The sequence below is a fragment of the Oculina patagonica genome, chromosome 13 (assembly GCF_052425735.1).
Source record: "Oculina patagonica isolate OP01 chromosome 13, crgOcupat, whole genome shotgun sequence".
NCBI lineage: Eukaryota > Metazoa > Cnidaria > Anthozoa > Scleractinia > Oculinidae > Oculina > Oculina patagonica.
In genome coordinates this window covers 31,580,013-31,605,254 of record NC_135770.1, presented here as the reverse complement: position 1 = coordinate 31,605,254, position 25,242 = coordinate 31,580,013, and the positions used below count along the sequence as shown (strand labels likewise).

Sequence of the window (25,242 nt, the reverse complement as noted above, 5' to 3'; positions counted from 1 at the left end):
CTCAAACCAGGAGATGTAAAATAATGACACGGATCCAGTTTATAATATTTTAAACATGTTTTTCGGAAGTTTTCAAACACATCGGCAAGCAAAAGCACATCACTTTGAAGATATAAATCATGATATTCACCCATTGTCTTTAATTCAAATGTATTCCAAACATTTTTTACATGTTGAAAATCTTTATCAGTGATGTGTTCATTATTTAAGATACTGTAAAAGTCTTCTTTTGATGGTAGTTTTTCATTGAATTTATCAAAGCTGTCCATATAATCATACGGATAAATACCCTTTTGGGTCATCAGATTAAGCTTCTTACCTTTGAACACTTTCGAAGTATATTTAAATGCTTCTTCAGGTAAATTGTTAACGAGATTTTCTAAACTAGAGCTCATGAATTGAAAGCTATCAAGGAAAGTCAGATGATCACCAAGCATAAATGCCATGTATTTCTCCATATTGTTAGGTATAGCATTAATATTCATTTGTTTTTCTTCCCCTTTTTTATTTTTATATTTATTGTTTTTAACAATGGCTCCGATCTCTTGCATTATAAAATGGCTGTCATAACCTCTTAGATTATGGAATATGACAGGTATTTTAATTTTATCTGGCTCTACTCTTAATTTTAGATTGCATTCTTGGTGTGCTGAGCCTCTGTATTTACCAGTAATATGACAATGGTCTCTTACTCGTATATCTTTGCTAGTATATTTTTTATCACAGATATGACATACTTCAGCTTTTTGAAATGCATCTTCATCATCTTGGGTCATTTTTAATGGTTTTCTGAAGAATTTTCGCATAGTCTTTTTGCAATATTTAACTTCATCTAGCATCCTTTCCATGAATTTATAAACAGCATTTTCACCTCTATATATTTGTACTGGCTTTGTATATTTATCGTCATAGCAACAAACAAGCTTATAACCATATCCACAGTCTGTATGTTTCTGGTATTCTTCTGTGTATGATTTACCATCATTAGGCACACAACCGGAGATCTTTTCGGTTATAGCCTCAAAATCAGCGTATATTACAAACGGTACAGATTGCTGTTTATGAAAGTTGTTGAATTTCAGTATGTTATTATCTTTAGTCGGCAACTTTACTGCTTGAGTCCCATTGACTTGAATGCAATTATCTTTGTGATCGTCTAATACTCTCTCAGAACTAAAACACTGGAGACAATGCATACAAAAGGGCTTTCTTTCTTTGTGTTTAGTCTGGTTATACATAAATTTATTAAAATCCTTTATGAGAACATAATGCTTGTTTTCATTTTCAGTTATCAATAATAAATTCATCTGATTGTCATACTTTTCTTTTGATATATAAATGGGATATGGTTGTTTGTTTTCATAACCGAAAATATTAATATTAATATTATTATGCTTTTCGATCTTGTTATACTGCTTAGTGGTTACCGGGAATTCGATTCCTGTGTAATTTAATTTTTCAATATAGTCCTTGTCTGATTTCTTAATTCGTTGGGGGTATTTTTCCTGAGGGTTTAAATATCTGATATGACACCAACGAAAGCATTCATTATCCTCATTTTTCATGTTAATCAATCCTTTCGAACTGTTTCTTAGTTCTGGTGGTAGCTGAATATATGAGGAGCCTTTCATTGGTTCGTATTTCACTATATTGAGATAATGGTTATCAACTGATTTAATAGTCCATCCTGAACCTTCTGATATCCATTGAGCTACAAAAATTAATATATGCTGTTTTGATGTCTGGAGTGATTCAACGATTTCCAGATTATTAATTATAGTTTGTGCTTTACTGTTGAAATATGCTGTTTTATAAATCATACCATCACCAGACATCTTTGAAAATGTGATCTTGAGGGTTTCGACGAATTTAATACCTTTCATAGATACAAGCGTTTTTATGATGTGATACTCAATAGCTTTTCTTGTGTTTTGGAGCTGTAATAACGGGTCTTTATTGTTTTTTATACCGATTTCGAAAGATTTTGTATAGCCTTTTAGAGCTTTATCAACTTGCTCTATCTTAGTCCTTGGTAATGGGAGTGGTTTTGCTGGTTTTATAGTCCTAGGCATGGGTATAGGCTTGTAATCATCCCTAAATTCAGGAGGTGGTTGAATGATATTTTCCTCATAATCTTCAATCATTTGTTTAACGTTTCTTCGTGGGGTTGCTTTTGGAGGCCGGGGTTTGTAAATATTAGGTTGGTTTGCTTTTAATGATAATATCATTTTTATAAGATCGGTTTTCGATAGCTTAGCTAGATCTGATTCGTTCATATTATTAGATGAGATATTTTTATTTTCCATTTTTTTTAATTTATAGTATAACCAATTCTTTAAGTGTCTTATAGTAAAATCATTTTTTTTGATTTCAGATTTTTAAATAACTAGATATATTTGTATATTTAGTCATTGTAAAAGTGCATGAAGTGTTAATTATATATATCATTCTTCATCGATTATTTCAAACCGATCATCCTCTCGTAGACCAGCTAATATACTATTTGTGATGTGTTTTTTAGTTTTCATATGCATCCATTTAGATGCTAGATTGCTATCGTAATCGCAAACGTCGCATCTCCACTGTTTATTAAGCATGTATTTGGTTTTTGAATTTCGAATAGCTTTTATCCGATCATCGTCATTATCGTATTTGCATTTCCCAGCCATTTTCTCTTTATTTTATATTATAAAATATTTCTTTATATCAGTTTATAGTAATTCTTATTTTTAAATAACCAGATATAATTATATATTTGGTTACCGATAGTACAAGTAACAATAACAGCTATTAATATGCTGTGCAATCAGCCTCTCAAAGGCCTTCCTCAATATAAGTTACATAATTATTCTTTATATCAATAATAGTTCTAAATTCAGTCTATTTTCATCAAAACAACTGCGATATGATTATTATTCTAAAATATGAAAATCAAGTATGGTATCCCACAGGTAGTGACATGATTAATATTTAAAATGCTTTTTGAAAACCTTTGAGAAGATTCTAACAATTAAAAAAAGAGATGGGGATTTCCCCCAGTTGTTAAGTTGTATGATTTCCCTCAGTTTTTTATAGTGCGTTTAAGTGATAATTATTTTCTTTATTAATATATATAGAATGAGTGATATAACATTGAATATCAAACACCTACTAGAAGCTGATCAAAGCTCGAATGATATAGCCTTCATTAATAAAATGTATTGTATTCAGAGCATCCTTAAAACAAATATTTGTATTATTAAAATGCTATCTTCAGACCTTAACAGCAGATCTGAAATATCAAATGAAGACAAAAATCATGTACGTTTAAAGTGTATACCTGAAGACCAGAAACGACGACGTGGAAGACCTCGTAAGGATCAACATTAAATACATATTTATTCAGTTTACGGTTTTAGCCATAAGTTATAAATGATTAATGACTAAAAAGATGGTTCCACAATGTTTACATTTGAAGGCATTCTCGGAAATTATTAGGGGGTTTTTCGATGGCGTGATTTTTCGGCTTACGCGTCAGCAGGTTTTTTTGATCAATGGCGTGATTTTTCGACTTACGCGTCAGCAGGTTTTTTTGATCAATGGCGTGATTTTTCGACTTACGCGTCAGCAGGTTTTTTTGATCAATGGCGTGATTTTTCGACTTACGCGTCAGCAGGTTTTTTTGATCAATGGCGTGATTTTTCGACTTACGCGTCAGCAGGTTTTTTTGATCAATGGCGTGATTTTTCGACTTACGCGTCAGCAGGTTTTTTTAATCAACCAGTCTTTAAAAAGGGAGTTTTTTGATGAATTACGCGTCAGCAGGTATTTTTAATTTAGATGCAAACAGAGACAAACTCGATGATAGTCTTCATAACTTAATTCTATTGCCTTGAACCATCTTTATATAAATATATTTATATATGAGATGTTTTGTGATACACAGATACATAGCGATTTAAAAATAATGGGTGAGGGTTCTTGTATTTTTTGCAATGAGTTATTATATGCAGGAGATAATTTTGTTGACCATTGCTGTGATAAACCTGATATTTTGGAAGATGCATATATGAAAGTATGCCAAAATTGCGGTTCTCAAAGCTATAAATATACATCAAATTATATTGATTTTTATCAAAATATGTATCGCATACGACAAAAATCATCATACAAGCGTTTTTATCATATCGAGAATACGCTGAATTCTATTTGCTATGAGAATAAAATCACATTGACTTATAAACAAAGGGATAAAATTTATAAGACATTCGAAATAATTGGATCTGTTATTCATCTTGTTAATAACAACAGAAAAAGGATGATTAGTACAAAATTCGTTATTAGACAACTGTTTATTATGCTTGGTCTTAAATCTGATTTTATAAAGGTTTCTAAATCAAAAAAAACACAAGCTTTTAATGATAGATATTGGGCTGAAATTTTAGCATTAAAATCGGCTGAGATCGCACGGATTATTCAGTAAATTTATCATCATATTTGAGCAGATACCGATCGATTATTGGACCGGTATCGCATATGTAGTCGTCAGTAGTTTTCATCATTAAAAAGATATTGGATAGTTCATATTCCCCTGTTCTTAACATGAATTTTATTGTATTAAGCAAGTGCTGATAGCTTTGATAAGCAAATATTCCATTTTGAATTTTCAAATCGAGATTCTGATGCTGAAGCCATCCTTGTATCAATAAAGCTCCCGTGCTGATTGCAATCAGGCTGATACCACCAGTTGAAATGGACGATACTATGCCCCCCGAAGCGAATAAAATAACCAGCGAATTGCCTATTAATTTCAACCTTCTGAAGCGTTTTGTAGCTTGTTTATAAGCCCAACACTTCTTATGGTATACTCTGTAGTATTCTTTTAATTCTTGAATTTTCCCTTCATTTAACTTGTCACTAATATGGTTCCATTCGAATATATTTTTGCGTTGTTTCGGCATATATATTATATGCTTAGACTATGTTTTATTTCTATTTTTAAATCTGTTGTATAATTTTCTGATATTTTTAATCAACCGTTCAATAGTTTTCAGCATCTCATGTATTAAATCTGCAGTTTTCATATAATAGTGAGTTAGATAATTTATTCGAAGAATATATCCATTGTTTTATCTAAAAATTGGACTTTGTGATACTCTTTACTATTCACTGACATTGCTGTGTTACTAAAACCGATTCTTTGTACAAAGTAATCTGCAGAAATTTTAATGCTAGATGTATTGATATTAAACCCAGAAAATGATCGATCAATAGTCATAGCATTATTGCAAATAGCGATTCTAAATTGATTCCCTATTTTAGTATACCAAAGATTTAAATATTTACCTATATAACCATCTCTAATTTGTTCTGTATATGAATCTAACTCATAATCGAGGAATAGCTTATTCTGCTCAATTTTCACCCATGGAAATTCGAAACTACTTGCATCGATAAATTCAATTTTAATCCTTTTATTATCACCAGGCTTATATTCATATTTAAATGCCATATATATAGTCCAGTCATCGGATTCAGTGATATTTTCATTTAAATTAATTACGAAAACACCAAAAAAAACATTCTTCGGATCAAAATCTGCTAGCATTTTTGATTGGAAAAACACAAGACCATTATTTAATCCCTGGATTACCGATCCGTTTGCATCTGCCATGATGAATTCAGATGGATCCGTTAGATCATAAAAATACTCGAAAATTTTATGGTAATAGCTGATGTTTCTTTTTTTATCCATTTTTAATTCAAGATCAGACTTCAAATTGTCCCGAAAATTTTTTAACTGTTCATAATTAACAGCTTGGTCATTAGTAGTAGCTGGTTTAATACCATAAATAGCCTTTGTTTTCATATCAATTGATGCATTGAAAGCTATTCTATCATTTTCAACATAATATAGCTGATCGTATATCCTAGGATCAACGTTACTCTGATAACCTTTTATTCCATAAATCACGATATATGTTTGTAATTTTGGGACATATGCGTTCCCTGATTTCATCTTTAAAACGATATCAACATAGAGATAATTATTAGGATGTTGTTGATATTTATTAATTTGTGCTATTGTTCGACTATATCCATCATAAACTCGCGTAGTTGATTTGTCGATGTTGTCGATTGATGAAACAATATCGATATCTAGACTATCATGATCTATTTCAGCTGGAAAAAATAGCTCGAAAACCATTGTGTATCGATTGATTGGTAAACTATATATATTGATACCTAATCTGCTTGAGTAGTAGCCTTTATTGCTGTCAAGTACCAGCTTACTGTCTACAACTTTCGTATTAATTTTGTGATATGGAGTCGGATGATCAATTAAACTACCAAGCTCGATATCATTTTCCTCAGATAATTGATTGTCACTATCAGTCATTATACTACTAAAAACGTTTCCTTTATCAATAGAGGTAACATGCAAGCTATCAGTATACGATTTATTTGAAGCATCTGTATCCTTTTTCGGCTCTTTTAAATTAGTAATGGTATGGCCATTCATATCAAGGTTAGCTCGCATAGATTTAGTACCGTCGATATCGAGCTTTGTTTGGATTTTTTGAGCCAAGACGCCTCCTACAGCCTTAGTTAAAAAAGTATTATCAGCGTACGATTTGTCTGCTTTGTTTTGAAGACTTTGAGCTAAGACACCTCCTGATTTCTTCGTTAAATATGTATTATCAGCGTACGATTTGTCAGCCTTAGTAGCAAGTTTGGTATCAATTTCAGTCCTTACTTTGTTATCCTCAGCACTAACATAGCCTACGTTTGGTACAGATCGATCGTTATATAAACTTGGATAATACACTTCGGTATTTTGCAATGAAAGGCCGGCACAATCAAACACTGTTTCATTTCTGTTCTTTTTAAGGAAGAATTGGTTAAGATATCGTTTATTTACGGCCGTCTCGAGATCCCTTGAATAATTTTCAATTGAATCATCGATCGCAACGTCATCAGGCGTTTTTAGCCCTATTACTCTCTTTTTGTTCAAATTGAAATTACCTTCAGGCGTAACATCAAAGCCGACTCCCGGGTCACCCTTTTCACCTCGAGGCCCTTTAATTGGTGTAATATTAGTGTTATTTGATTGTAATAAACCGTTTGAGTAACTCATATTATATCAATCAGTTATATTATATTATATTTTTTCATTGAAATTCTTAGTTACGAATTTTCGTGGCTTGTCGATATAAATAAAGCTAAATGGCTCTTTAGTTGCTTTCTCGTATAGCTCTTTTGGAATACTGTTTTCACAGCATATTAGACTACTCTCATTAGCACTTGGGAATTCGTATATAGAGAAATGTGAACAGTTCAATCTTATGTCTTTTGGTGTCTTATAGTAGCTTTGACTCAGATATATCACGCTACAGTTCTTATGCCTTCCTCGTATAAAATAGTCGACTAATGGTTTTTGGTTTTTATCACATACAAAATCGTCAAAAATGACTATTTTCTGTGAGTCACCATCAAGGTCTCCAACGGGAATAATCTCATCATTGCGTGCTTGAATAACATCATAACCAGCTTCATTACTTATTGGCTGAAACATATCAATAAGATTCACAAACTTGGACTGCTCTAGGTTTTTTGCGTATAAATAAATTTTATCAAAATATAATAGATTGTATATCATATGCATTAGTGTGTTTGTTTTCCCCGAACCGCTTGGACCGCAAACCAGCATCCGAAAACATTGATTTGGCATGAAATCGTATAGTTGTCTAAAGTTTGAGGCCATATCGTCTTCAGTGTCATAATTCGGTATTCTCATTATATTATATGGGTATATTATTTTCAGTTCAACAAGGTGTTCAACACGGTGTACATCAAGGTGTTAAACGCCATGTTAAATGTTGATTTTTATATTCAATTTTCATTTTTATGTAACGTAATAATATAAAATAAAATGAGTTTACTTAGATGGAAAGAGCTTGCAAAGAGTAAATCTGATTTGGGCGATAAAATCAATTATGTCAAAAATGCAATCACACAAAATAATATCGGTCAGCAGACAAGCCAAGAGTCATTAGCGAAGGTATTCAAACCAGTTACAAGTAAATTAGATGAGGTAATAGAAAGTAATTTGCAGATACCAAAAGTACCAAAAAAGCGTGTCAAAAAGGGGCTGAAAGGTGAACAAGAAGGTCCAGATTACGCCCCTGAGGTTGATCCTTTTGAGGAAATGGACGTAGATAATATTTTTGAACCTCAGCAACAAAAACAAATTCCAAAGCAACCACCTAGATATTCAGATGTTTTTGAAAATGAAGGGCCTGATTATGGGACTTTTACTGAAGATGAAGGTGAGATTGTAGAAGCAGAAAGTGAAGAAGACGCTGATGAGGATATAGAAGTTGAAGATGAATCAGAAGATGAAATAACACCCGAAGATTTTTATCTACCTTCTATAGACAATATCAAAACAGAATTAGTTGGTAAAAAGAATAAGATAACATATTTGCAGAGAATCATTAAAAACGCAAACCATGAACGAAACAGATTAAAAGGTTTTAAATCAGACAATACGAAGAAATTCAAAGCTGGAAAAATTAGTTCTGCAGAAGCTAAGACAATTGGTTATCAGTTGGATAATTCAAATAAATTTTTAACAGCTTATATTAATGAAAACAAAGAGCTTCTTAAAACTATTCAAAAAAAAGGTTCAGGGATTAGAAGAAAGCATAGAGGGGGTTATGTTATGTTTTTCAATGATCCTAAAAAACTCCTAAAGAAGCTGGAGATCATCATCGGTTCAATAAACGCAGGAAACACATCAGTTGAAATGCGAAATATGGGAGTCGCTATATTAGACACACTTTTAAAAAGGTCTACTATAAATAAACAACATTATAAACAGATATATAATCTGTACTTTAAAGTCTAATTTATGTAACTGTATTATATATATGGATCGTGAGTTAGTATTATCATCATATAGTGTTAAAAATCAAGGGAACAACACTCCTCAAAATTTTACAACTAAATTCAACAGGCCTATAACATTGGATAGCAATTACCAATATATGATAGGTCTCAATCGTATTATTAACATGTCATTTACATGGTTTAATGTAAATCCCTCATATGGTAATCAGCTGATTAAATATAGTACTGATAATGGGAATAAATTTGAAGACATAACTTTCCCTGCAGGTGTTTGGAATTATTCTGAATTTGATGAATATATAAAAGAGATTACTAAGACGGGAGATGATGATAACCCTGCTTATCCAATCACTCTTGAATTCGATCAAACAACGTTTAGGGTCACTATTATATTGGCTACAAATTACCAACTTGATTTGACACATAGCAATTTCAACGACCTTATAGGGTTTGATAAAAAGGTATTAAAGGATGCGGTTAATATTGGTCCAAGAGTCCCAAATCTAAGCCAAGATACCGATATATTAAATGTACACTGTGATCTAGTCAATACTTCTTTAGTCGATGGCGAAGAGTCGGATATCATTTATACTTTTTCGACCAGTGTACTACAGCCGAGTTATTCGTTTACAATCGAGCCTCGTAGGGTCACATATAACCCGGTTAATAAGCAACAGATAAGTAGCATTCGAATATACATCACAGATGGGAAGAGACGGTTAATTAACCTGAATGGAGCGGATACGTCTTTTTCATTAATTTTGAAAAGGATAGAATAATATAACATAATAGTATATAATGAAACCATATGAATTCAAGAGGTTTTACCATCCAAAATTTGGTAAATTTGTATATAAGCACAAAGGGTCAGGGATTATCGTTGATAATATTTTCAAACCGATGAAGAGTGTTATGTCGTCTGTTGTTAAAAAATTTGTCAAGCCCTTAGGTAAGAAGGCGATAAAATCAGGTATTTCTCATGCAGGTGATAAACTGGGTAAAAGGGCATCAGAAAAAGCCGGAGACCTTATAATGGAAAGGCTTAGGAATATGAGGAAGGGGAATGCAGGGCAAAAGACACTATCCCCAATCTTACAGAAAGTAAATGCCTCACCTGTCAGACACCAACAGAAAAATGAAAGTACTGATATGATCATCAATAGATTAATTTCAGGATCAGGTGTAAAAAGAAGGCGTTGAGTAAAATGAATAAAATGATTAAAAAAATTGGTACATAATTGCAAAATTATATAACATAATAATATAATGTCTTTCAGAACAAGTGAATACTTACAGAGATATGAGTTGGTTCGATTTCAACTCGATGATGTTATTCGAGCCCCAGCTAACGGTCAGCATCAACTGAAAAATGGGTATAAGTTTACCATTAATGACAGGTCTGCATTCTATGATTGGTATAATGCTTACTTTGAGGTGCAATTCCAAGTGCAATTGTTAGCTGATGGAGCTACTACGGGAGCTAACCGAGTCACAGTCATCAATGGAGCCCATTCGTTGATTGCCCACATGATGATAAAGAGTGCTGGCAAGATTGTGTATGATACTGATAATCTCCATAAAGTTACTTTTGTCAAAAATCTGCTTGAATATAGTGACGATTTTAGTCGCTCAGTAGCCAAGAATAGTCTTTGGTATCTGGACACCGACCATAGGATAGCAAATGCTAATCAGAATGCAGGGTTTGAGGCTAGGCGACTTTTGACGACAGGTCTCAATGATGTCAATGTTGTTATACCTCTAAATCGTTACAGTTTCTTTGAAGAGCTGGAAGGTCGAATGTTACTACCAATGCAACTCCAGTTCAATATACAGTTACAGAATGACGATGAATTACTTCATAAGGACGCTGCAGTAGATGACTGCCGAGTGGTCATTGATAGATTCCTTCTATGGGTCCCAAAATTAACGCCAAAGGACAGCCTATACGATAAGTTTGTTAATTCCTTCTTGGTAAAGAACACTTGGACGTATATGCGCGAAATGTATGAGGTGTCAGCACCAACACACAGCAGTGGATTTTTTCAAATATCGTCGTCTATTGATAATGTTAAGGCTATCTTTGTATATCTACAACGAGCTAAATCAAACAATGCAGATGCGAATCCCTATGAATTTGATACCTACAATATCAATGCTGACCGTGGGAATGGTAGTTATTTAACAACCTGTAGATTGGAATATGGTAATGGAGTATTCTACCCAGAGACTGAATACGATTCAGAATCAAAGGTACGAATCTTCAACGATTTGATGTCCTATGGTATGAGAAAGAATGATTACAACAGCGGGACACAGCTCAACCTGGCAAATTACAACTCTCTCTATCCTATTATCTTTTTCGATCTATCATATCAAGCCGAGCGAGTGACAAGGGACCCAAAGCAGTTGATCTTCAGGTATAAACTGAATGCTAATAGTGCTGGAGATAGTGCTTTCAATGTCCATGCCATCGTTCTTTATAATGAGACAATCGTCATTGACAAGGTGGGTAATGAGCTGGTTATTGTATAAATCAATCAATTGAATATTATGTATAAACCATTTTATTTTGTATACGTTTTATAAACAAGAAATTATATAACATATAATATATATACAAGTAATGACTACATATCATTTACATAAAGTAAATCTTTCAGAAGGACAACAACATAAGCTTTTGACTGCTTATAAAAATAAAAGTGAGATCACTATTCGCTTAAGCAATTCAGATCTGACAGGCAATGACAGTTTAATGCTAACTAAACGACAAATCAATAAATTGAATAAGGCTAAGAAGTTAGGTGTTGGATCTGATTTAAACATCTCGAAGACACAAATTCGAAAGGTCATGAGGGTCGGTCATGGGGCACCGCGAATTGGTTTTCCAATGATTGGAATTAGTGCTCCGAAAACGAAAACAAGATCAAGAAGGTCAACAACTAACAAATCAACAACTGATAACACAACAAAGAAGGATGGGGGAAAAATTAAACTACCAAGTAAGAAAGACGCATTATCTTATAGGAGTCCTCCAGTAATAGGATCATGGAATGAGTATAATAGGTTCCTTAAATCGGGAGGTCTGATTGTTCCAAAAAAAAAGATTTTAATACCCAAAAAGTAAACAAGCCAAAATTCCATAAGAATATTCCCATGAGTAATTTTGATCTAATAAAATGGTGTTCATATTTGAATATACCAATAAAAAACGTACTAATGAGAGACGAGACTGTACCACATAACCATAAACAAGCATTATTTATATACAATCTTCAACCCTCATATATGAGGGGAAGCCATTGGGTTGCTACTTATGTAAAAGATAAGGTAATCAATTATTTTGATAGTTTTGGTATGCCTCCATTTCAAGGAATAGTCGATCACGCAAAAAAGAAGAATTTAACATTGCTACATCAAAACAATCAGATACAGAATATAAATACAACCACATGCGGATACTTCTGTTTATACTTTTTGAATGAGATGAACCATGGGAATACGTATTCTAATTTGTTGGAAGTGTTTGACATATATGACACAATGAAGAATGAGAGATTCATTCAACATTATTTCAGAAATATATAACTTATATATACAATGGTAAAATCTTATTGTGTAAAAGACAAGAAACAGACTGAATGTATACCAGGAAGTGAAAAATACGTTAATACCAAAAATGGACGACTTATGATGAAATGTACATGTGCTGTATGTGGAATCACTAAAACCCGTTTTGTGAGCGCCCAAAAAAAGACAAAAGGCCGAGGAGTTGGTGAAACAATTAACAAAAAGATCGGCGATAAGATTCCGGGGTTTCAACAGGCTCAAGATATTGCATCCTTCATTATAGGTGCTACTGGAGGTGATAAAAAATTGTTTGATAAATACTGGAGTGGAGATATCGCAAAAGGTGCCTTCAACACGAAAAACGGATTATTCTCAAAGAAATTCTGGACATCTCCAAGTGAGCATCAAGATCCGTCATGCTCTGGAACCGTTTGGGATAAAAAAGCAGGAAAATGGAGGAACAAATACTGTGATTAATATCTAATCAATATATATATAATGGTTAAATCATATTGTGTAAAACAGAAGAAACAGACTGAGTGTATACCAGAGTCTGAACAATTTGTAAAGGCTAAAAATGGACGTTTAATGCTTAAATGTAAATGTGTTGAATGTGGAATCACTAAAACTAAATTTGTCAAAAGTCAAAGTGGTGGAGCTCTTGCTCGTTATAAAGGACCATCTACAACTGATAAAATAGCATACATGGCTTCAAATTTTGTTACCCCAGCACCAAGTTTTGGTGCTATGGCTAGACTTTTAGCTGGGCAAGCTTTCAAAGGAGTGAAAGACAATGTTGATTACTACAGAAAGGGAAAAGGTATCGATATCCATAAAGCTATTCTGAAAGTAGCACCCAAAAAAGGCTTTGTTATGCCCGGCCATAAATATACCGGTCCCGGTAATCCTCTTGAAAAACAGGTAAAATGGGATCCAAAAACAGGTAAAATACTAAAAATATATGAGCAACCAACTGGCAAAACAGACGCTGTTAGCATGCAACATGATGTAGATTATTCTGTATGTGCTGACAAACCATCAAAAGATCAGGTTAAATGCAAAAACAAAGCTGATAAAAAGATGGTAAAAGCCCTTGATGCTATCCCATGGAAGGATAGACAATGGGGACATGCTATTGCTCGTAATACCATTGCAACAAAGGAAAAATTGGGTTTGGGTGTTAAAAAGCCAAAAAAAAAAACGTAAAACGCCATCAGGTGAAGAAAACTGACAAGAAAAATTAGCTGATGAGTTACATAAACCAATAAAGCGTAACTTTACTCGACGTCGTGTTATAGTTAACCATATTGATGAGATATGGTGTTCGGATTTGGTTGAAATGCAACAGTTCAGTAAATGGAACAAGGGATTCAGATATCTTCTCATGGTACTCGATGTTTTCAGTAAATATGGTTGGATAGTGCCTCTAAAAGACAAAAAAGGTGAAACTGTAACTCAAGCATTCAAAACAATATTCAAAGAGGGGCGTAAACCACAATATCTTTGGACTGATAAAGGGAAAGAGTATTACAATAAAAATATGAAGGAGCTTTTGGAAAAGAATGGTATAACACTATACTCCACCGAGAACGAAGAGAAGAGTAGTGTTTGTGAACGATGGAATAGGACAATTAAAACCCGAATGTGGAAACAATTCACTGCTCAAGGTAATACGACGTACCTCGATATGCTACCCAAGCTGTTAAAACAGTATAATAATACCAAACACTCAAGCATTAAAATGACACCCGTAGAAGCCTTGAGGAAAAAGAATGAAGGCTTAGTATATTTCAATTTATACGGTGATATGAAAACATCAAAACAGAAACCGAAATTCAAAATAGGTGATAAGGTTCGAATATCGAAGTATAAAAGAAATATTTTCGATAAAGGGTACACGCCAAACTGGACTGAAGAAATATTTACAATCGATAAGATACAATACACTAATCCTATTACTTTCAAATTGAAAGATCTCAATAATGAAGACATACAAGGAAGCTTTTATGAACCTGAACTGTTAAAAGCAAAACAGGATGTATTCAGAATTGATAAAGTGGTCCGTAGAGATTATAAGAAGAAACAAGCTTTAGTGAAGTGGAAAGGATATAATGATGAATTTAATAGTTGGATACCAATCAAGGATTTACAACATATTTAAACGCACTATTAATGATATAAGAAATTAATATATTGTGTCATTAATATATAACAATTGATGTTTTGGAATGATAATATTGTTAATGGCCGATACCAGAGATGGTTTACCAAAGAAGACAAAATGAAAGCTATAAGGCGCACAAAAGCCCGTTATATGCGAAATACACGATGGTTTTGTGAGCAATGTAAAAAAGAGTACAGTCTGGGTAGCAAGTGGACCCATATAAGACAATCTCATTCAAACGCACTATAAAAAAAGTTTGAAAAAGAGTACAAGAACCAAAAAATGATACATGCCAGAAACCAGGGTTTTGGTCACAGGGTTGAATCAAGGTTTTATTTAAACGCACTGTATTCAAAAATTTTAAAAAGAGTATAAGAAGTTTTTTCCACGCTTGGTTTTCAGATTTGTCTCAGATTTAGTCTTCAGTATAAGAGCTCAGCTTGATTTTCAGATTTGGATCCGAGATTTGACATCGAGATTTGGTTCTGAGATTTGTTTCAGTTTTGGTTTTTCAGTTTTGGACCCAGCACTGGTACAGTAGTATAGGAGTTCGGGAAAACATTCAAGAAGCATTTTAAATATTCATCATGTCACTAACAGTGGGATACGCATCTGAATTTCCATATTTTATTCCAAGGTTAAGGCGCCAGACCAAAGAATTAATTTCTTTTTTTTATTTTAGTATAAGAAGTTTCAGATTTGAATTTCCTAGAATTTTTTCAGATTTGGATTTCCAAGAATTTTTGTTCCATTTTGGTTTCCATTTTGGATTCCATTTTGGTTTCCATTTCCATTTTGGTTTCTATTTTGGTTTCCATTTTGTTTCCATTTTGGTTTCTATTTTGGTTTCTATTTTGGTTCCATTTTGGTTTCCATTTTGGATCCAGCCGGCGGGAGTAGTATAGTAGTTGGGGGAATGAGATTATTTTTTAAAAAATGATCTCGTACCCCCAACTACTATACTACTAGACACCATCTCTAATTGTGGGCGATTTTGGCACTAACAGGTTCCAACAGAAACTCGTAAGGGGTCGAAGTAGTAATACCCGACGGTTTTGGCAGTGGGTTCTAGTACGGTTTTGGCAGTAGGTTCTAGTACGGTTTAAGTAGTAGTCAAATTAGGATTTTTTGGTAAATCAAAGTCATTAAGCATGCAAGAGGCCGAACTACTTGTGACGTCATAAGTTTGTCACGCAAGGGTGTCACGTATGACATGAACAGTCACACAATTATATTTTAACATCTCTTTAATCTCAAAAATCCTAGTTTTACAAGTTGGGTGACCAACGCACAACATTATGTACACTATTTTCAGAGCAAGGTGTATGCAACGAGAGTGTGTCTTGTCCTACTGAGCGTATGCATGGAAGTGTGTTTGGTGAGGGACTTATTCGCACAAGAGTTCGCACAAGAGTTCAACGTTTATGTCGTCCTGCTCGTCCCAGGCCACATTTAGCTCTCGTAACATTTCTTCCTCTTCCTCGTCGGGGCGTAGGTATCCATAAGGGTACGAAAAGAAATTCTTCGTGTCCACAACCCGTTTGTCAAAGACCAACTTGTAGCGCTTGATTTCGGTTAGTGTTTCTAATTGTTTGGTGTTGACATCCCGCGTGATCTTGTGTGGGTTGAAGACTGGGATCTCTCGTGGATCTGTTAGTGGGTCAGAAACTTCGCGGATGACGTTTTCTTTGAGGAATTCAAAGTTAAGTTGTTCTCGGCCTCGAGTGTTGAGGGAAAAACCCCGAATCTTACATTCCACTTTACCGCGAGCCGTTCGATACCCGTAGTTCTTTGGACCAGCGGATGCGAACTCAACGATGTGATCGCCGTCTTCTAACTCGTCCGTAAATTCGCCTAGGTAATCCCCCAGGGGAAGACTCTTCTGGCCTTCTTGACAGGAATAGATGATCGAATCCATATCGAAATAAAGCACTTGGTTGGGTTTCAATTGACTGAGACCCTCTTGGTACAGTCGCAACCTCGCCCAACACGTCGTGAAACAAGCCACGAATATATTGATATTGACCTGAACTGGATCAGCGTCCTCCACGTTTTTGGACACCACCTCTACCATTTCTGGGCTGACGACGCGAAGGGTTTGCATTTCACGGGTGTCGTCATTCAAGAGTCCGTAAAACTCAGCAGCCGACGTGAAGGCTTTGACTTGACTTCTGTTGCCTTGCTGTCCATACTTTCCCCAAAACGAATTCAGCATCATCTTGGCCAGTGAGCGCCGTCCTGGATTTTTCTCGATCTTGTCAGGATCCAAACGTATCAGTTCTCTCTGTTCGTATTGAGTGATGTACTGGGCTCGTTTGTCCACGTCGTTGCCCACCCAGCTCGGCCATCCGCTAGCCTCTTGCTTCATTTTAAGAAAGGTGTTGACATAGGACGTGAAAAGAGTGGTGGAAGAGTGCTGGAAGTGCCAAACTTCATGAACGTGTTGGATGACGTAACCTTGACGCACGGCTTCTTCCAGTTCCGGTGTACACCATGTACCAGTCAAACAACGCTCCTTGTCGGTGTGTCTGCAGGTGGGCGAACGCTTGGTCAGCGGTTTGGGTTGCTCTTCCTCCACACACTTCCGACATAACGGAAAGGTGAGTTTCCCACCTTGTCTGTAGGGTAGCACGGGATGGTACAGACCAAAGGGTGGAAGGATGGTGCATTTTACTAAGCCAAAGTACGACGAAATGTCGGTACCCTCCGGCTCCAAGGAAATGACGGGATGTCCCACTGGGTAAAGGCAATTCTTGTTTACCCATGGGTAGAGCGACGTGAAGTCCACGTAGTGAATCTTCTCGTCTTCGGCTGCTACGTGATGGAGTTTGACCGCATTTGTTCTACCTCCAAAGAATGCATCCCTCGGCAGTAAACGCGTCACGAGCTCGAGAGAATCGACAAAGGAGCGTACATTTTCGTCTTCTTTTTTCAAGAGGGACCACTCACACTCCCACATGGTTACCACACGATAACCCGCCTGACGGAGAAGATTGACGCGCTCTTGGGTGGCTTCGTAGACGTCACGCATGCTGCGATCTCCCAACTTACGATGGGTCTCGTCTCGATTTGGGTGACATTTCGGACATCCATGCCAGTAGCATCCATTGAACTCGTACGCTATACGAGTAAGTTCGTCTAAGCCATCCGGGTAAATTTTGCGTGTTCCGTGCGTGATTACTCGTTCGCCGCCATTACGTGCGTGAGCGATACGATTTTCCTCTGAGGCACGGTTGAGGTAACATAACCACTCTAAGGCTGCATGGGAATGAGGTTTCCCTTGGTTGTGCCATCCAGCGATTGGTTCCGAAGCCAACGTACGAGGTTGCAAACAGTTCATTCGATAGTAGAGATTGCAGGCCGAGGCGATGGTCAGACACTTTTCCATTGGGTTAATAGGGTCGTAGTAATCTCTTGCAGGTATCGGTCCCACGTACGATTGGTTATCTGGTATGTTAAAGAAATGGGGAGAGAACCCCTTCTTTTGTTCCGTCAATCCAAAGGCTTTTGGGAAAGCCGATAATGGCATTTGAAAGAAGCAGAGGGAATCTTTGAAAACAATGTCTCCACCGTTGATGGACATGGAGAGGATTTTGGCACCATTAACAATTTGATCTGGACAGATACCTTGCTGATACAGTTTATCCAGGATAAAGTAAAAGCCTTGAGAATTATGCGCCATCACCACGAGTTTGCAATCAATGCACAGTTCCCGCAACCAATCTAGAAAGTCTTCAATGCAGGTGGTACCCGGGAAAGTGTAGTTCTCGGCACTGTTCGAGGTTCTGGCACACACGAGATTAGGAATTTGTACACCGGTCTCTTGCATGGTCTCGGTGTCCCAGTAAACGAAGATGGTTTCTTTTTCCGGCGTGGCTTGACTTCCATCGGCTTTGCGTTTGCGCTGTTTTCTTTTCTTCTTGTCCTCCAAATCTTTTGGGTTCTGAATGAAGCACTGGTGACGTTGTAGATTATGATATTCGTTACAGGAAGGACATTCAGCGGTTCCACACTCGTGTTTTGTTTCCAGTTCGCAAGGTCGCAAAAGCCTGCGGCATGTGGGGCATTTGCGCTGAGTAGCACACACGTTTTTGATTTTCTTGGAGGGGTTGGCTTTCTTTCCATCCACTGTCGAGTAAGCGTAGTGGTTTTCTAGACAACGTAGCCCGAAGAAGGAGCGATGGCATCTGTCGCACGGAAGAGTAGCAGCTTCTCCGTGGGTGTTGTGGTAGTCGGAACATTCCGTTTGATGACAAGCTCGACATTTTTTCCCACTACAGGGATGATCCTTCATGTTGTCATGATCAAAGCTTTTCCCACAGTCGAGACAGAAGTAGCCGCGTCCGAGAAAACCGGCCAGGGAATGACATCCGTGAAAATGCTCCCCGACTTTGATCAGGACGATTTGCTTTTCTTTCGGTTTGGTGGGTCCTTTGAAAATGATTTGATATCCATGGTCCACCGAGAGTACAACAATTTGATACTCCGAAAGATGATCCTGGAATTGCTGGATCTCAGGCAAACCGCAAGACCCTTCGGGTACTCCAGCAGCACGATGCAATTCTTGAGCTTTCTCTTTCTGCACCGGGAAACCTTTTTGTAAATTCCGGTAGTCTTGATGTTTACATCCCAGATCACGAAAAGCTTTGATGGTGACTATGGCTCTGGCGCAACATAGTTCGTCGAGGTTCTTCATTTTCACGACACTCTTTTTCACATCAAGTAATTTCTCGATAGCTACACTTCCCTTGCGAATACGCTTGTTACCTCCTCCTCTGCCGGGATCGCGAATGTGTGACACGTGCAGGGTGAAACTATCATCCAATCGGAACTGTTCGTTTGAGTTCAGCATGCGTCCGATTTGTTCCATGATTTGTCTAGCAGCCAAAGTGTTTTCCTACCAATCACGCACTCGTAATCGGGCTGAATGGTACGAATGACGCAGGCGGTTGGAATTAATGTTAATGAGAAGATGATCGTCAGGGCGAACTTCAGGATCATTTAACACTTGCGTGCGAATAGCACGTTGTACTGCCTGGTCGCTTTGTCGAGGTAAGATTTGTCGGTCGTTACACGGGAACACTCCACCACCACCTCGCTGCACCAAACGCGCCACATAATTGCGATGGTGAACTCCCAGGCGACGAACACGACGGTCAAGATGAGGAGTCAACACAAAGTCAAAGCCATGTTCAAATTCATTACCATGAGCAGCCAACAATCTATCGTCTCCTTCATCGCTTTGAAAAGAGTAGATTTCGTCTTCTTGTATCATCTTGTTCTGTTGCGAAACGAAAAGCGCTCAGACCAAACTACGTTTGCGAGTGACTTAAAGACTCTGTGGTCTTACTTATATGAGAATCGTCAACCAATCAGAACATTTCATGACCAAATATAGTCAAAAAGTATACTGCAGTCAGCATTCATTACTTTTCTACCTGCCACGTATTCTTTGTTTGCGCTTGTTCAATTTTCTTCCTTCTTCTTCATCCAAGCAGGTAGAGAAAATCCTTTTAAAAATTGTCCCGTCGCTTTTCCAGTCTTTTATAGGTTTTTAATTTTCCACTCAAAGATACCGTGTGATGTAGGGTGTACCCTCTATCCCCTATTATTCTGTGTGAGAGAGAATTGTGTATTCGTCACGTGCTTGAATACCCGATAAGCACATCAGACACTCGACGGAGTTGAAGCTCCGTAAACAGATTGCAGAGCAAGATGAAACCATTTCGCTACAAGCAATTATAATAGATTCTCTTTTTGAGCAGTAGCTCAAAAGTAAATCACAAACGGCTCTTCTAGGAGCCACCACATGTCATAAAAGCAATGATCAATGTCCCAGTTACTTAATTTCATACTGAGAAATTAATTGCGTCTAAAATAACATTCATGTAACGATCATAGATATCAGTTTAACAAGACACATTCCGTCATCGTTGCATACACCTTGCCTGTGTCCGAATTTTTAAAACTAGGATTTTTTTAGATTAAAGAGATGTTAAAATATAATTGTGTGACTGTTTATGTCATACGTGACACCCTTGCGTGACAAACTTATGACGTCACAAGTAGTTCGGCCTCTTGCATGCTTAATGACTTTGATTTACCAAAAAATCCTAATTTGACTACTACTTAAACCGTACTAGAACCTACTGCCAAAACCGTACTAGAACCTACTGCCAAAACCGTCGGGTATTACTACTGGTCGAGACGGGTGACGCGCGTTCACAGTGTTCGAATGTTCAGTTTTGCCAAGTACCGTATTTTGAAACACGAAGAATTTGTACGCGATTGCTTTACCGACACATGCAACAACTTTTTGGGTTTTGTGGTAAGTTTAATACTTGAATTCCGACCTAAAAGCCGTAAAATACGTACAGGAACTAAAGAAATTCATTAAGTGTATCCAAGTGAAGTTCTCCAGACTACTGAATGAAGATTAAACAGAAGAATTTAACCAAATTAACTTTATTCAACCAAGCTTGTGCAAAAACAAGATTACGCCATTTAGCACGAGCTAGCGCGCTGTGAATTTAATCCAAATATTGCAATTATAATTGGCTTAGTTTTTTCTCGTGATTTTCTAAATACGGTACTTAATGGAAACGAATGTGCAAGCGCTTTGTACAACACGGAATGATAGGGAGTTACACGTTTCAACCTTTATGGGTTTCTAGTTCCAATCAATGACACTGTCACATGCAGCTCAGCTATGAGCAGCAGCAATAGCTAGTAAAGAGATGCCCCGTCTTAATAAATGTAAACTCGTTCTTGCATTCATCACGCCAATTTTTTTCGCCAATTTCGCCAATTTTTTCAACGTTTAAATTACTCAAAACAGCTCATCAATTTTTTTTAAAAAAGTCCATGCTTTACAAATAATTATGTGGAGTTATTTTAAAAGCTTTCGACAGCCCATCAAAAATATGGATTGGAAAGCTACAGGAAACGTAGCTTCTAAGAAAAACATCGTGTCTTCTCAGTCTCAAGTTGAAAGGCAAACAAATTACATGTAAAAAAAGGTAAATGAATTTGTCGTTAAAATATACTGACAGATAGATTGTCACGGTTCTCTGCGCTGAGGCTGTTACATATGATACTTTTGCAACAGTTCTGTTTACCACCACCCTGAAAGAGCAAAAGAGTACCAATTCACTTTTATAAATTTTGTTATTTTTAATGCAAAAAAGGAAGTGTATTTATCAGTGAAATATTTTAAAGTATTTTATATTATATATTGAAAGAATACGTCACATTCGAAAATCCTGAACACTGTGGCCAATGAAGGATTCTAGGCTCAATATTTTCAGCTTCGTCCGTAGCAAATATCTGTCAAAAAAATAATGAAAAAGATCCGCATTTAGGAATACCTGTTTGAAGATAACTCGAAAAGGCTGAACACTTGTCGCCTCCATCGTGTAATTTACAATTTCAAAACCTTGTATGGTTTAGAAGAGAACACGCCTACGTTTCGTCGACTGAATAAAAGATCCAGGAAGGGGAGGGGGAATTGCTAATAATGGGCTAATGGGGATGTGCCGCTGGATGGGGTTGCATTTTCAATACAGTTACTAAAATGGGGTAACACGTTTTCGGGAGTTTGGGGGTAATAAAGTTCTGGCAAGTCGATATAGGAATTTTTGATATTGGAAAAATGGTAAGAAGTCCCGTAAAAAAATAAAATTTTTACCGTCTTTTAATATCTAATTATCTGCGTTTTTGAATTCACAACTTAACAACATTAAGCATTTTAAGAAAGCATTTCGCGTTTAAGCGTTTTAACTTTTCAATCACACTGTTTCTAGTTTGATTTGTATGTAGGTTCATTCTAATTTTTATATTTTTATATTATTTTTACATATAGTAAACAGCGCTTTAGAATATTTATAGTTTTAGCGCTATATAAATGTATAAATTATTATTATATTATTAACAAGTTGCTCAATAGTCCAGGAATAGTGTCCCCTGAAATATCCGTGCAACGGTTTCTACTCTGCGTTTTTGTCGTCCATCGAAGTTAATACAACATGGATCTTGGAAATTTATAGCGGAACGTTTGTAAATATTTACGTTAGCAAATATACTAGACTGTTTGTAGGAGAGGAGTAAACTGCTCTACATTCTGTTTAACAAATGTGTCGATTCATTTTAGGATGACCGAGTTAAATGGTCTATAAGGTAAGATGCATAAAACAGAACGTGTAAAAGTTAGGTTTTGCAAAATTTACATTAGTGGCTAAGATGGGGTCTATAATTCGCGAAATGATAGACAATAATGGGATAGGACTCAGAGAGGTCAGCGGCACATACCCAAGAACTGACCTAAGTACCCCCTCCCTCCCCCGACCAGTCTGTATATTTTCCATATTAAACACTTCAAAATACATTTGTTGACCGAAATTGGTTAAATAATTATTGCGGTTTTCAGTGAAATGCGAACTCTGAAATTCAAAATCCAACTAATGATTGCGTTTTTCGCTGCCGTCAATCATAATTATGGCGACAGCTAGCGAACCATGAAAAACAGAAACAAACAAAATGGATCGAAATCTACCAATCACAATCGAGAGACGTGACCTTTTGACCCAGGTGAAGTGAGCGTCTGTTTCCCGAGAGGTCCGCAAAGATGATTGACGGCAGCGAAAAGCGTAAACCGTTGGTTGAGGATTGAATTTCAGAGTTCGCATTTCACTGAAAAACGCAATAAAAAATATTTCGTCCACTCTTGCGGAGTATGGTCTCATTTCAGCTAGTATCAGCCTATATTCCACGCAATTTTGCAAGATGCCTATTGAACAGTTTTCGCGTCTTTTTAGTAATGGTCTGGTTTATAGCGTTTCGGGTTTGGTCTCAATAACAACAATAAAATAACGCTTATCACTTACACATGCATTCCATATTTATAATTGCCCCATCTAAAAGCCCCTGGTTCGATTGTCGTTATAGGATTATCTGAGAGCATTCTAGGACGATAACAGCAAAAATAATGTTATGAGGACCAACAAGCCAAGAATGAGTTTACCAGGTGTTTTACCGGTACGATAGTCCGCAATATTTGACCAATCAGAGGGCGCGTATTCCTTCGGTAATACCCCAAATATTTTATAGTTATTTTTATTTAATCGCAGCTGGATAGGTCCCCGCACACGCGCATTAGATAAAATTTCGACCGATTTTGCTTTTCAAAATTACTATTATTTTTAGTACCTTAAAAAATACTCCAAGGTTAATGCATTGAATGGTTTTTATTCCCTTGTTGCGGTGGGTCAAAAACTCAGTTGTTCGGTGCGCACACAGTTCGTTTACTGATACTACTTGATCCGTGATGAAAACTCATACACACTTCCCATAAAGCAATCTCTACGTACAGTTCAGCTAAGTTATGTACTTATTCATTTACCATCACATTTACCATTACAATCTCCCCCTCATAACGTCAGCGGACGTTAGCTAAAAAACAGACTAGAAAGGGTTATGATTAATTAAAAAAATAATTCAATTTTCAATGGGGTGGTGGCTTTTACGGTTAACGGTAAAAATTTTGGCTTTTTTACAATTTTCAAGAATCTAATGTTAGGTTATCATTAAGAAAGGAGTGAGGTATTGTTCTTAGGTAGAAGGAATGGCGCCGAGAGACGGTTTATGTAGATGGCAGGATGACCGGCACTGATTACGATGTTTGTTTGGTTCGGCGCACTGTAGGTCGAAAGAATTTCGTGGAGTCGACTGGGATAAGGCTGTAGTAGATACGGTGTAGATGTAGTGAAGTCATTATTAAAAACAGGTAAATTTTGACAAAGAAGTTAAGGTTTGGAGTTGTCAGTAATAAAGCCTTTGCGGTTGAGTTTTAGTGCTTCCTTGTAAAATCTGTTCAGAGTAAGGTGTTTTAGAGTTTTCATATAGTTATATGAATACATTCCATTTTGACCAGGGCTCTCAATAGTTTTAAAGTGATTCAGTTGTCCCATAAATCCCAACGAAGTACTGCTGGTTGAAACTCACATTACATGTTCCTCCTCCTGCCTTGGATTAACATTGAAGAAGGCTCGATGTGGAATGTTCTCCAATTGGTTGCCACTTAAAAATCTAGGAATTTAAGAAAGCTCAGAACAGTTCTCAGCGTTTTCCAGTTCTCATACTTTGATTAGTCAGTGCTACAAGCATACAAAGTAAAAAAATTTTCCGGAGCAGTTTCAGAGGCTCCTTAAATTTTCGAAAATTTCAGGTGGTCTAAAACCGCTCAAGAGAATTTTTTTAACTTTGCAAAAAGTTGTAAGTTAACATGCTGATCATTATTCAATAATAAAAATTGGGGGTTACAGAACTCGCTTTGAGTTATTAGCACTAAAAGCTAAAATTAAGGGTGTTTTTAACAGTCTATACCGTTGCCGTGGTTACCAGTGACGTCATAAAACAACCAAAATTTGTTTATCAAAGATTGGGCATTTGTGTGATGTCATTTTTGTAGCAATAACTGAAAAATGCTTGTAGCACTGACCCATTAAAGTATGAGAGATGAAAAGTGCCGAAAACTGTTATGAGCCTCCTTAAGTAAATACGGCTTGATGAGAATAGTGCAATACCTCAATACAATTACAACTTGGCGGAAGCGGTCTTTA

The 25,242-nt window shown here is 36.3% G+C and overlaps 2 protein-coding genes across 2 annotated transcripts in view; both read right to left on the bottom strand.

The window, feature by feature from the left end:
- Positions 1-25,242, bottom strand: part of LOC144637144 (uncharacterized) — a 123,597-nt gene that overhangs the window by 82,646 nt on the left and 15,709 nt on the right. The window contains exons 16-19 of the mRNA XM_078496287.1: positions 24,626-24,709; positions 23,509-23,586; positions 21,878-21,952; positions 21,677-21,751 (exon numbers count right to left, since the gene is read on the bottom strand). Of these exons, the coding sequence (XP_078352413.1) occupies positions 21,677-21,751; positions 21,878-21,952; positions 23,509-23,586; positions 24,626-24,709 (312 nt within the window). The remainder of the gene's footprint in view (positions 1-21,676; positions 21,752-21,877; positions 21,953-23,508; positions 23,587-24,625; positions 24,710-25,242) is intronic.
- Positions 16,014-19,496, bottom strand: LOC144635577 (uncharacterized). Its single transcript, XM_078494669.1, has one exon. It carries the CDS (start codon positions 19,494-19,496, stop codon positions 16,014-16,016), a length of 3,483 nt encoding a protein of 1,160 aa, XP_078350795.1.